This window comes from Juglans microcarpa x Juglans regia, chromosome 5D, assembly GCF_004785595.1.
Source record: "Juglans microcarpa x Juglans regia isolate MS1-56 chromosome 5D, Jm3101_v1.0, whole genome shotgun sequence".
Lineage (NCBI taxonomy): Eukaryota > Viridiplantae > Streptophyta > Magnoliopsida > Fagales > Juglandaceae > Juglans > Juglans microcarpa x Juglans regia.
Genome location: NC_054602.1, coordinates 35,705,430 through 35,719,881, shown reverse-complemented (window position 1 = coordinate 35,719,881; position 14,452 = coordinate 35,705,430). Strand labels below are relative to the sequence as shown.

Sequence of the window (14,452 nt, the reverse complement as noted above, 5' to 3'; positions counted from 1 at the left end):
TGCCTTGCCCTTTCTTTCTACCGCTGAGCTGGTCACGGCCTGACTACCCACCAGTGACCTCAACACCGCTGCGTACGAAGCACCTTTGATTGAGGAAGGCCTTCCCACTGTTTTCCCATCAACAAACTCTCCACTTCGAGAAGTGGCTTTGGATTTGGTGACACTTAGAATGGACTGCAGAAAGCCTTTCCATCCAATGTCATTTGCGCCCTCCGGAATCACCAACAAACCTTTCCTCCTTCCATTACGGAATTTTGAGAGCTGCAAAAAACTGTCCCTTGCATTAACATGATGTTGAATGCTAAAAACTCCATTACCCATCCTTAGTTCTATGAAGAAACCTTCATGACAGTTAAGGTCTAAACAATCCTCAATCCCCTTAGCCACCCACGAAGCTATCGTCCTCCCTAGATACATGAACTTAGCTATCCTTTTGCTACGTTCAGAAATATGAAAGATATTTCCTCCCTCTTTCGTAAAAACGAAAGTTTTTTATTCCACTTCCAACCACCTCTCACCTTCCAACTGGGACGAAACCACATCGTGTTTCGTCGTCATTGTCAAATCTCACTGCAAATCTGTTCCTAGTGCTCCCTACTGCTTCCACTTCATTTGAAGGTAAAACACAGATCTGTTGGAGGCCCTGAGTTCACGGATTTTCTTGCAAAAAATCCTTGAGATAACGGAGAACTTTCAGTCGCCGGATGATGACGTCGGAGGCCCACAATGTGGTCGCCGGGAGTCTGTCGAAACAGTCTGTAGCGGTGGCTAATGGAAAAGCTCAAATCGCAGATCGCCAGAGGAGGAAACGGAAGAGCAGCAGAAAAATACCAGTTGCTAGAGAAGGACCCACGACGGAGGCCCCACGACGGAGACGCCTAGGTCTGTCGATCAGTTCTGTGACGGATTCCAGTGCATAGAGACCGACGTCGGCAAAAAAAAAAAAAAAAAAGTGTTCACCGGCGAGGAACCAACGCCGACGGCCCTCAGAGAGGACGCTAGGGCCCGTCGGCCTCGTCTGAATAATAAGTTTAACGCTTATGGTTGCCATTGGATATCTCAAAATGTTGAAAAGCAGTTAAAATTCCCAACAAAAGTAATATAAAACACCACCTCAAACCAAGTTGATTGGCAACCCATAACCTTTGTATGAATAAGGAAAATAAAAATCCCTAGCTTTCTTTTAAGGCCTCGTTTGAATGTTGAGATCAAATGAGAAATCTGTGAATAGTAGTAAAATAGTTTATAAATAGTAGTGAAATGGTTTGAGTTAAGATGTTTTATTAGGTTTTGGAAAAATAGAGAAAAAGTTGAATAAAAATATTATAAAGTTAAAATATTGTTAAAATATAATTTTTTAATATAATTTTTGTTTTGGGATTTAAAAAAGTTGAATTGTTTTTTATGTTTTGTTTGGAAGTTTGGGAAATGTCATTTTTAAGTAATAATTAAATGAAAAAGTTGAAGATTTGAAATTGAAAAGTTTGTGTTTGAGTGATGTTTGGAAAGGAAATGAGATAAGATGAGATGAGATAGGTTGAGATAGCTATCCAAACGAGGCCCAAGACTTTTTCAATGTTATGACTAGCAAATAATGGCCCACTTGTTATGAACCAACATCATGGCTACAAATTTTGAGAGGTACACAAGTCAAATTGAGTCTATAACAGCAAGATCCTAAAAGGCATACAAAACTCCTACATCCTAAGATGAGGAAAAAGAAATATAAAATTGCTTACCGCACCATGCAAAGAAAGAATATGAACAGTATCAATAGAGGAAGCTCCAAAAAGAAGAGCACATAACATGGACATATAATCAACTAAGTGACTCCCTGGTCCAGTATGACTAGGAGGAATTGGAGGAGAAAGAAGCTTGACCACAAACCGCACCACATGTTCCTGCCAGAAAGGGGAAAAAAAAAATGTGATTTTCAAGATCATACATACTTATCCCTCCTCAAGAAATCGGAGGAGGGCAAGGGGATCAAATACCTTATGTCCTAAACACGCATAAAAAAAATCTACAAATCAAGAAATGCAAACTTAATGGGAACTAAAATAAAAACCTAATGTCATTGGTCCTTGTGTTGAGCATTAAAACAGAAAGAAGTACTAAAGACACCTACTGGATTTCAGGTAGGAACTGTGAATGTGGTATTTTAAATTTCCTAGAGTGCGGGATTGGCTTTGGGTGAGGGTGTGGCAAAGAGTTACGATAGCCCTAAGCCAAGGGTTTTTCATCCAACACCCCTTGTGCTTTGGCCTACTTGAGATTGCCTCCCTATGCAATTTATCTTTGTGAAAGAACCCTATTTGCCATGCTTCAGTGAGGATGCAGTTCCTCCATTAGCTTTTCCATCCAAAAACACATGCAGTCAATATATTTTTTAAAAAAGTTAAAGAGTAGGGCCTGGCCACCACCAACTGGCTCGCCACTTGTCAAGGCTAGGGCCACCCAGGGCCAAATTGTGCCAACAATGGGGGTGGTGCCAGCATTCCTAGTGATTGCCACGTGTTTTTCGTTAATGAGTTCACACCAAACTACCTGCAGTTTAGCAGAAAAAGAAGAAACAACATGTTTACTCAGTTACTCATACTGCTCAATTGATTCCAAATAATACTTCATGGTTTGGTTATTGCTCCTTAATATCTATTGAGCCCCATTGTGGAAATATAGTTGCATGTTTGATTAGGCAATGCCAAAGTTGGCCAGACTTCTTAAACTCACAAAAGGTAGAGAGTCAGATGACCTCCTTGAATGAGAACCCAAATCCCCAAATTACAACAGTGAAGTTGGGACAGCCTCAACTATTTGACCTGGTACACTGTCACAGTACGCATTAATGTTTATTCGAAGCAAAGGAAAAATGAGCTATTTGAACGGAAGAAAAAAACCCACATATGACGAAAACAAACGGGAGGCAGAGAACTCCACAATTATGTCTCGGTTGGTGCACTCAATGCAACCAGATATCAGTCGGAGATATTTATTCCATTGGACTGCAAATGAGATTTGGGAAGCATTAGCTCAAACTTCCTACGAAATGGGAAATGCAATGCAGGTTAAAGACTTGAAATGTTGAATTTAGGCACTTCCCATGGTGATTGGTTGGTTGACACCTACTTCCATAAACTTTGTGGTATGTGGCAGGAATTAGATAACTTTCAAGAGTTTAAAGCTAAGAGTGCTCGGATGCTGCAGATTTCTCAGAAATTCATCGAAGACGGGCGTATTTATGAGTTCTAGGGAGGACTATGGTCTGAACATGATCATGAAGAGAGAAAGGGAATGCACAACAAGAACCTTAATTTCAGTTCTTGGGACAAGTGAAACGGAAAGAAACGATGCAAAAGAGATGAGAGCTCTTGTAAAAATTCTTCATGAGACTTAGTTGACTTTCCTAATGGAGAAAAGATTGTTGGATGCACCTGGATGTTTACAATAAAGCATACAGCAGATGAGACAACAGAAGGATGAAAAGCCAGATTGGCCACAAAGGGTTTCTCATAGACCTATGGCATTGACTATGAAGAGATGTTCGCACCAGTGTTCTTAAAAGCGCTAGGCACACTTGAGCTCATAAACCGCCTGGAGCTTGGAGCCTGGGCGCAAAGCACGCGCCTGAGCGAAAGCACAAATTTTTTAAAAAATGATAAAATATAATAAAAAGGGTTTTAAGTATTATGCCACATGACAACTAAGCGATTAACTAATTATATAAGTTTCGAACATAAAAATTTATATATTTAATTTGATAGCCATAACCAAAATAAAGTATATAGTTGAATCAAAAATTCAAAATACATATAAAAGGCAATGCCAAAAGCTACACAAAAAAAGTTGGAATATATTAAAAAAGAAAAACTCTACTTATCATCCCCCACACCACACACCACCATGTGATTTGTCATTTTTGCCCTTCTATTTAAACACACATATTGATGTGTAAATATGTGTGTTTAAATAGAAGGAGAAAAATTGCAAATCACACGTTAGTGTATGGTGTGAGGATGATAAGTAGCATTTCTCTACTAAAAATTACTCCAATACAATGCAATCCTAGATTATATAATCACCTGGTTTATTTTATAATCACATGTGTTATATATTTGTTCCTTTTGGTGCCTGGCTATAGAGTCATGTGCTAAAGTACTGACAGGAGCTTTTTTTCATTAAAATGTAACAAAGCACGCATTTTGCACTTAAAGCTCACCACTAAAGTGTAAAATGCGCACTAAAATAGTGCTTTTTGAAATGCGCTTTGCTTTTGTAAAGTGAAGCGCTTAGCTTTTGAAAACACTAGTTCACACAAGTGTCAGAGATTAACCCTATTTAAGTCCTTACGTCATTGGCAGAAAATCTAGATTCGTCTCTACACCAATTGGGGTAAAGAGTGCATTTCTCCATGGAGACATTGAAGAGGAAGTATACATGGAAATTCCCCCTGGTCTTGAATTGCCAGCTTCTAGTGGAAAAGTATGAAAGCCTAAGAAAGCATTTTATGGCTCAAACCAATCTCCTAGGGCATGGTTTGAGTGGCTTTCCCAAACCAAGCAGAGATTTAGTTACAAACAGTCAGGCTGACCATGCACAACTTATTAAGCAATCTCCACAAGGATAGGTAACTAATCTTATTGCATATGTGGATGACATAGTGATGATAGTGCTGACAATAAATTTTGACAAGGAAATATAGAGACCAAAGTAATCCCGGGCACACAAATTTTAAATAAAAGTCCGGGGAAGTTTGAAGTACTTAGACAGAAAGATATACTTGATATCCTTAAAGCTGCGTTTGGATGTTGAGCTGAGTTCAGCTGAGTTGAGTTCTTTATGAATAGTAGTAAGTTGAGAGTGAAGAGAGCTATGTGGAGCATCTAAACTAAGTTTAAAGTGTGTTTGGATGCTAAGATGAATTTAGTACTTTTTATGAAAAATTGAAAAAGGTTGTGGGTCCCACATATAAAGATGTTTTAAATTGAAAAAGATTGTGGGTCCCACGTGTAAGAAGGTTTTGAGTTAGGATGAGTTTAATAATTTAAGAGTTGGGTGTTTGGATGTTAGACTCAATTTAAATTAGATTGAACTCAGCTCAGCTTAGCTGAGTTTGGAAACCAAACGCAACCTAAGGAAACATGAATGCTGGGATGTAAAGCTATTGACAATCCAGTTGAACAAAACGTCAAGTTTCGATATGATAGTAATGGTCCTCTGATGGAGGAATTGAGATATCAGCGATTGGTTAGCAGATTAATCAATTTATCACACACTCGACCAAACAATGTACATGCAGTGAGTGCTTTAAGTCCGTGTAATCAGTCACTGGATGAGACACAGACCAAAGCTGCTCATAGAATTCTATGCTATTTAGAATCCTTACCTGGTAAATGGCTATTTGATCGACATGATCACTTGAAGATAGGCGATTAAATTGATATTGACTGGGCAGGTTTGATCACAAACCAACAGTCCAGCTTTGAATATTATCTATCTAAGGGAGGCAATTTAGCTACTTGACGAAGTAAGAAACGGTCAGTTGTTGAGTTTAGAGCAATGGCCCATGGAAAATGCAAGATATAAAGGCTGAGAATATTATTGAAGGAATTGGGATATGACAATAAAGATTCAATAAGACTGTTCTGTGATAATAAGACTGCCACTAATATTGCTCATAAACCAGTCCAACGTGATCGGATGAAACATAATGAGATTGATACACACTTTATCAAGGGGAAATTGCATGAAGACATAATTATTGCTCCATGTGAGAAAGCCCGGAGACCAACTTGCAAACATCTTGACAAAAGGTGTGGCAACCAGTAACTTCCACACAATCCTAAACAAGTTGAGCATGTGAGATATCTACGCCTCAATTTGGAGGGATGAATACATGAAATTTTCTTTTGAGTTGAGAGCAAGTTTTCTTGTTTCTTTTACCCAAAAGGATAGGAACTCAGGTATGGGTTTACTTGTTTAGACCACTAACCAGATTAATGACTGATTTCTTTTCATTACCTTTTAGAGATTGATAATGTATGAATCTATGTCAGGAACATAAGAAAAGTGTAATCACGTCCATAAATCATAATCAGTTGCACAAGACTTTCATCCATTGAGCAAATTCTTCGCTTTCCCTCCAAACAATCGATGGTTTTTCTAAGAGTTGAGAACAAGTTTTCTTGTTTCTTTTACCCGAAAGAATAGGGACTCAGGTATGGGTTTTCTTGTTTAGACCACTAGCCAGATTAATGATTGATTTCTTTTCATTACCTTTTAGAGATTGATCATGTATGAATCTATGTCAGGAACATAAGAAAAGTGTAATCACATCAGTAAATTAGAATCAGTTGCACAAAACTTCCATCCATTGAGCAAATTCTTCGCTTTCCCTCCAACCAATTGATGGTTTTTCTAAAAAGGAAAGGACTGAAAGGGTCCCCATTGTCGTACCAAAGCACAACCCACCCATTCAATCCACATCAAGGGACAATGCTACTTTAATAATAATAAAAAATAACTAATAAAGAAATATATAATTTGGTATAGAGAAACTTTCAGGCATAACTCTCGCCTCCATCACGGTAACACACTCATACTACATTTTGAAAAAAGACTTTTCGTGCCAGGGTTTTCCAAGGTATGTTACATGAATAGGCTAGTCATGAGTAAGCTCAAGTAGAAGCAATTCAATGAAACACTTACTTTTTATATAAGCGCAGTTAATGAAACATACAAACAATTGAGTTAATGAAACATACAAATAATTGAGTTAATGAAACATACAAACAAATGAGTAATGATACTGACTACTTTTTTACAACACTCTTTACAACTCTCTTTTAAACTAAGGGCAATGTAAATATTGAAATTCAAATTAAAAAAAATAGGATTTTTATGAATTGGCACTGTCACATTGGTTAGTTGTTAAAACGGTTGTAAAAAGGTTGTATGAATATCATTATTCTTTTGCAACATCACTAGTGAAGCTACCTGAATGTTCCATCCACGAGAAAGTGATGCACCACATAGAATCTTTGCCGCTGCTGACTTCTCCTCCTCTGACCCATTTAATGCTATACTAAATAACTTCTCTATCTCTGCTAAACTTGGGGAGAGAAAATGGAGGGAAAATTATTCAATGCCACGCTTAGTAGCATTAAGATTTAACAAACTAAACTTTTATCATACCTAGAAGCAGGATTCATGATAAGGTAATCTATTAGAGAGCCATTTAATGGCGCTCCTTCCATAAACATTAACCAAGGAGATTTGTCATGTGATGATGAATCTGACAATGAGCTTATTGGCGCAGACACATAACCGGGCCAAATATATGCTGACGTGTCAATTAAATTTCTTGCAATGCAAGCTTCCACTATGAGGTGTCTCATGTTGCCTCCTACAAAGCGTAAACAATAAATTGCAAAAACATTACGGACAGCACTCGACAAAGGTGACTATGCAGTAAGCAAGACTCATGTCTATCTAATGTATGAATTCTGTATTGATTCGTGTCATAATCAATACCAAGAATTTGAGATTAGAAATAAGTAATATACTTCCCCACACTACCTGCTTTTATAGAAGCATCAACAAGACTGCCTCCACGTATAATGTCCCTTTGATTCTTGGCATTAGTAATGAAACTAGCTGCTTTTCTAGCTGCAGTATTAGCTGCATCAGTGACCAATAAAGGAGGGCATAGGAGGCCAGAAAAGTGTCCAAGGATCTGAAGAGAGGAAATCAGTCCATCTTTCCTTGACGCACAGCCCTTTCCATTCATTTTATGTCCATACCCAGACTCAACAGATCCAGTAAAAGTAGCTCCTGCAATAGAAGAGTGACGCAACTTTGCCTCATCCTCCAAAACATTAGTGATTGCCAAAGGGACAATAGACAAAAGGACACAAAGACGAGCCTCAAGACGTGGAATTGGACCTTCTGGAGGATCACGTTCCTATTACAAAGGATCAAAATGGTCAATATTAGATTAGCATATCTCATTTTTCATGTAAGAACCGATAACATGGACTAATCTCAACTCGTTGTACAAGCCGAAGGGCTGAAAGCCAGAGTGCCAAGAAGGTCTCTTGCCAGCTTGCCTGGTTAAATGCTTGGAGCGTCTTAATTGTCTCTGCAGAAAGGTAGGAAATAATTGATTCCTTGAAATTGTCCAAACAAATATCTCCTTTAAATGTGATACATGTGCAAGCACATGCAGACACATTTAATGAAAATTGAGATGAAAAAGAGAACAAGGTATGCTCTAGGAGAGGACAACCTGTAAGTACATCAACAGCAGATTTGATAGGGAGTTGTTTCCCATCCATTGCATTCTCCATGTAAATATCAAAAGGAGCCCAACAAGCAGACTGACCAAATTGAGAGTGGAAGCAAGACATTGGCTTACATGACGCAATATCAAGAAGCGATCCAATAAGCTGGCTCCTGTTTAACTGGTACTCAAAGCCCATCACTCTCTGGATGTTGGCAGATAATTTTGCCAATAATTGATTTGCTGAATTCAGATGTGGGGATACCAATTCACTAGCTTCAAGAAACTGGAGCCTCTGTAGGAGGCCATTGAAATTCACAGGCCTTTCAAGTAAAAGAAAATGAGATAAAGAGATGATATGTATCAGTTTTTCCATGAAGACGTGTCTGGCATAAAAAGTAGATTTATGTTTGTGCATGAGCACAACAATACACATGAAAGTTTACCTAACCACTTGAGAGTAGGATAGCATACATTGTTGCTTTGGGAGGGATTAGAGGTTTTTCCTTTCATACGTTGTTGCTTTGGGCTTCGGTTATTGTATTGGAGGGGACTAGTCTTAACGACTTTAGTGCAGATTTTCCAGCTTTTGTTTTGTAATTAGGTGTTTTCTCTTGTATACTTCCTGTGTACTTGGGCTATGCCTAATTATGTGAATTAATAAATTTTCTTACTTATCAAAAAAAAAGAGTAGGATAGCATCATACATATATGCAGTTAAACAACAAGCCAAACATACAATTGAAAATGTATTTCATATGCCCCTAATTGCCCATACAACTGCAAATAACATGGTCAAAGTGAAAGAGAGAAAATATCTTCTCCCTTCTGACTCCCCATCTCTTATTAAGTGTATGATAGAATAGCCACTGGCCTCTCTCTTGACTTGCTACTTTTTAGACATTGGTTCAATCTGTCAACCGTCTCTCCTCCCTCCCGCCCCCAATATAGAAATTATGTTGTTAGATCCAATTCTTAGTAAGGATCATCATAGAAAAAGAAGCTTGCTTCGATTATCAAAGAATCCCCTCATCCTTATGCTGAAGACAAGAGGATAAAAATTACCACCCTTTTTTTTTTATAAGTAAATGGTAGTATTAATAAGGATCGGCATAGCCCAAGTACACAAGAAGGTAAACAAGAGATAAGACCTATCTAGGTCGCTATAGAAGAAAAAGTACCACCCTTATCGACAACAAAAATAAAGAAAAAACTCAAGAATCATCAAGGAGAACATCATTTCAGTTTGAGTTCACACAAAATTGAATTCATGCATTATTCATAAGCATTCAACCTGAGATAGGAAAATTACAGGCAAAAGAATTTCTTTTAATGCCAAAAACATGAAAAAGGGCATGGTCTACTGCTAGAGAAAAAACAATTCCTTCAAAGACAATATCCATCAATTAGTGGATTCAACCTAAGTAATCCAAACTTTTGCAAGACATTTCCCAGACTGATCACAGACATATATGTCGAGAAATAAAAATTATTCCACCCATAAGAGTGCAGCCTGGTGGTCAAAGGGCAGGCCTGGGATGAGTTATAGGCATAAGAGTCGAGACATCCTGAATTTGATTCCGCACTAGGAGCTCCCCTGGGTTTCCTATTACATGGTTCGGTAGGGTCATGTATCCGGGATTTTCTCCCTATGGTTGGTTCAAAGAGCCCTCACTTGGTGAGGTTACACATCATCAATAAAATGATAATTCCACTCAAAATCAGATCAAAGTTTGGCTAAGAATAGCAATATGATGATTAATAATATGCACTATCATAGCAACATGCACCATCAATTATTTAGAAAAGAATGCATGATTTACTTCTAATAACATCAAAGATAGCTCACAGGGAGGAAAGGAAAACAACCTACCAAAAACAAATTAAAGGAAACTACACAAACAATGGCTGGCATACATGTTCAAGTGAACAAGGCGGAGGATGACCATTGCTTTTCTGCTTTCTGTCAGTTTTCCCAAAACCTCTATGGCCGTGAAAGAATTTGTAGTCCTCATCTTTTCGTGATGTTCATTTCCTTTGACATTGTGGCTTCCTTTAAAATCTATGTCCATATCATGGTGGTCTGTGCTCCCAAGCGCTAAACTTGGTCCGTCTGTAGGTGTCATATGTAATCCCCAATCATCCAATGTGCTATCAATCAAACCAATAATCATACTGAAAAAGAACAACACAAATGCTTGTCCAAGCTCCAGAACACGAATCCTATATAATTGAGATAGTTGAAGAGCATCATCAACTGATTTTGTTATCCTGAAAGATAGCAAAGAATGTATTCAAATATTTGTTAGTTCATAGATTGTGATTGATGATTGCAGTGACTACATTCCTTAAGCAAAAATATCAAAGTCTATCCAAATCAAATAAAAAATAGAAAGTGCGGCTGTATGATTGCCTATGTTTTTCAACCGAGTAAATCTATTCATCATCCTTTTTCTCATCAACCCATGATGTGACATTAGATAATAAGTTTACAAATGAAATATAATAAATAGACTCCAATCATCTAATGCCACATCATGGGATGATGAGAATTGAGATGATGATGAGTAGCATTACTCTTTTCAACCACACAGCCCTACTGGCTTTTATCCATCTTTGAAACCCCTGCATTCACATCCTTTAAGGCTACAGCTGCCTATGCAAAGGAATTAACAATGACCTCCTCAGCAAATGCAAATATTACTATAGGTTTACTTGAATTGTTTCAATCATTTACTATAAAATCCAAATACGATAAGAAAGAAAATACGTTAATGTTAGGAAGTAAGGTCAGCTGATTAGCTAAAGCTCAGGTCAGAACCAACAGAGTTTTGACATAGCCTTCTGGAAATAAAAGAACAGTACCACAGGATATAAAATTTCTCCGTTCATAAATATAAGGCCTTTAAAGCGAAAATAATTGTCAAACAGATACAGAAAACAGTCCAACATTGACCTGGAGTTCATGAAGTATTAACACTTCAAATCCAGAATAACTATCATTAAGGACTGTTGACACAAAAAAGAAGAAAGAAACAAAACTGTTCCCATTATAATCTTATCAACAACATAGAGCATACAAATTTAAACAGTGATGAAATATCTAATATTAAGACACTTACTTCTCTTTGCAGGCATCTGCCTTTCCTGGATTAAATGAAAATGCATATCGACTAAGCAGTTCAAGATAGAGTCTATACGCCTTTGGTTGAGACCGACGATGAGGAAGAACCCTGAAATCACAAACAAATAAATAGATGTTGAGCACGAAAGAAAGAAGAGGGGGAGGGAGGGAGTAGATGGAAAATGTGGAATGGAGGACCTAGAAGTGAGGAGGGAGAGGACATGAAGAGGGTAGAGGAGGCCAGAGGAAAGGGCAAGTTCCACGAACTTCCAAAGGGAGGAGTTGTTGTCCTCGAAACAGAGTTGAGAGACCAAAACTTGGCCCAACTCCAGGCAGGGGAGCCCCACACCCAATGACCTAATGCACTTGGCTACTTCCATTACCCAGACCAGAGTGCTTTCATTTTGCTGGCACCTCTTCAAGGTCTCCAAAACCACTTGCTCGAACCCACCTAAGTCGCACTCGCTACCCATCTCTCTCTCTCTCTCTCTCTCTCTCGCTCTCGCTCGCTCTATATATCTATATATATATATATATATATATATATATAAAATCGATTCTACGGCATCATCGCACCATGTGAACTGCTGCCCGCCTAAACCTTGCGCTTGCCTTTTGAATGGGTGCCAGGTATAAAATGCTTTGTGCCTAATCTGTGCCAATATTTGCAAGGAGAAGCGGGATAGACGTCACCGCGGCAGTAGCAATACATTCAGCTTCAGCTAGGACAGAGGAGTAAGCATATTATCCCCAACAGCGGCGTCTACCCTCGTACAAATACTTTCAGGTGCGGACGTGTCGTTAAGCGCTGTTAGGTGACTCGTTCATCAATTCTCTCACCTACCCCCTCTCTCCGTGCAATATGAAATCACCTTCTCTCTCTCGCATCACAACACATACGATAGAAAAACTTTACCTTTATTTCCTGAATTGGAGCTAAGAAGGGAGTTTACTTCCTTCGCTTTGGGTCGCGTTGGGTTTATTTCCCTAGCGGCCCAAGCCGGTTAGTAGATAGTCCAGGGACAACAAGAAGAGGAGGACCAAGCTAGACCCAAGAAAGCCCATCAGATATAGTAACTAGTCACATCACCTGCCTTGGCTAACAGCCCACGCCGCCAAATAGAGGGCACTCGCATTAAATGGCCAAAAAGACCAGCACACAAGGTCAAAACACGATGTCCACTCACCTATGTAACCATGACAATGTGCGCACCTCCCCCTCACCTGCAACAAGGGACAAACTGTAAACCCACGAACAATACGGCAAGGCGACGACTGACATGACAGAGGGGGGACCCTGCCGCCAGTACAGCGCCCAACACACCCTTACACAATCTGCTAGCAGAGGGTGGGAATCACCACGACTAGGTATATAAGCACGTCCCGGGCTTAGGTAAAGGGATCTGAACACTTTTTCCTAGCTCTTTCTCCCCACAAAAAGATTATTTTGACTTAGGTATCAAAGGTATCTCTCACCACCCCGAGCCCTCATCTCAGTGGGTCTTGCAAGTCATCGACGAATAGTTGGGTTGATCGGGCTACGAAACACAACATCAACAGTGGCGTCGTTTATGGGATTTCTAAATTAGCGTGTCTTTTGTATGCTGGCAACAACGCATTCCCAAACCACGCGCGAACAAGAAGAATCATTGAGGAACATGGAGGTGAGGCTAGAAGAGATGGAGGACATGATAAAGAAGCTTACCACTGAAGTATGAAGTCTCCGGCTGGAAAACAAAGTTCTACAAAGGGCAAATGGCGAGTTTGTGGAAGACGTAGGACCAAGCCAGAACAAGCACGCCAAATCATGAAGCCTAAAGGCGATCACGTCAATCTATCATTTGAAGATGAAGTTCCCCACTCAATTTGGTGTCGGTGAAGTCAAGGGCAAGCAAGTACTTGCTCAGGAATGCTATGCAAAGACGGTCGGCGACCAGGGACCCTCGTCGCTGCCCAGTTTGGCCGACCGAGATGAAGAGGTCCGAGATGAATAGACCCTTCGGCAAGCAGAGCCGAACGAACCCTTGGAGTTAGTTCCTGCAGATCTCATGAGGCCAAGGTGTACAGTACGAATCGAGACCAGAATGAGACTAGAAATGAGGCAATCTATGAAGCAACTCTTGATTGAACACTGAGATGTGTTCGCCTGGAGCCATACCCTATAGCCAAGAAAGTCCAACAGAAGCGCAAGAGCTTCAGCACTGATAAGTATGCTTCCATAGGCGAGGAAGTTGATCGCCTCTTGGCAGCGGGGTTTATTCGAGAAGCACACTACCTCGAGTGGTTTTCCAATGTCGTGTTGGTGAAGAAACCGAATGGCATATAGAAAATGTGCGTCAACTTCACCGATTTGAACAAGGTCTACCCGAAGGACCGCATCCTGCTACCTCGCATCGATTTGATTGTTGATTCCACTGTGGGCCATCAATTGCTCGGCTTCATGGATGCTTACTCGGGATAATACCAAATCCAAATAAGTCTAGAAGATGAAGAAAAAATGGTGTTTATCACCGATCCAGGACTCTACTAATATCGAGCCATGCCCTTAGAGATGAAAAATGCAGGGGCAACTTACCAATGATTGGTCAACCGGATGTTCAAAAATCAAATTGGCTGCAACATGGAGGTATACATGGATGACTTGTTAGTCAAGAGCAAAGAGCCCGAGAAACACTTCATTGATTTGTGGGAGGCTTTCGCAATTCGACGATACAAAATAAAGCTTAACCCGTTGAAATGTACGTTTGGAGTGGAGTCAGAAAAGTTTTTGGGCTTCATGGTCTCCGAGTGGGGAATTGAGGCTAGCCTAGAAAAGGTTGTAGCGATAATGGATATGCCACATCAACGAGGTGCAAAGGTTGGCCGAGAGAGTGGCCGCTCTGAACCGATTCATCGCTCGTTCGACTGAGAAATGCCTACCATTCTTCAAAGTCTTGAGGAAGGTACAAGACTGGGACTAGGGGTGTCAAATCGTGTTAACGGGTCACGTTCGTGTCATGTCAAGGTATGTACATTACACTTAATGGGTCAACACGAACACAACCCGTTAA

The 14,452-nt window shown here is 39.7% G+C and overlaps 1 protein-coding gene across 4 annotated transcripts in view; it reads right to left on the bottom strand.

Annotated features, from left to right (window-relative positions):
* LOC121264433 (mediator of RNA polymerase II transcription subunit 33A-like) overlaps positions 1-12,234 on the bottom strand; it is a 34,247-nt gene extending 22,013 nt beyond the window's left edge. Inside the window, exons 1-9 of one of the 4 annotated variants that reach the window (XM_041167592.1) lie at positions 11,601-12,234; positions 11,401-11,511; positions 10,196-10,549; positions 8,285-8,601; positions 8,046-8,137; positions 7,576-7,960; positions 7,192-7,402; positions 6,994-7,108; positions 1,740-1,901 (exon numbers count right to left, since the gene is read on the bottom strand). In XM_041167592.1, coding sequence (XP_041023526.1) covers positions 1,740-1,901; positions 6,994-7,108; positions 7,192-7,402; positions 7,576-7,960; positions 8,046-8,137; positions 8,285-8,601; positions 10,196-10,549; positions 11,401-11,511; positions 11,601-11,875 — 2,022 coding nt within the window. In that variant the 5' untranslated portion in view covers positions 11,876-12,234. The other 3 variants (XM_041167593.1, XM_041167595.1, XM_041167594.1) reach the window with 3 other exon arrangements.
* Between the last annotated feature and the right edge of the window lie 2,218 nt (positions 12,235-14,452).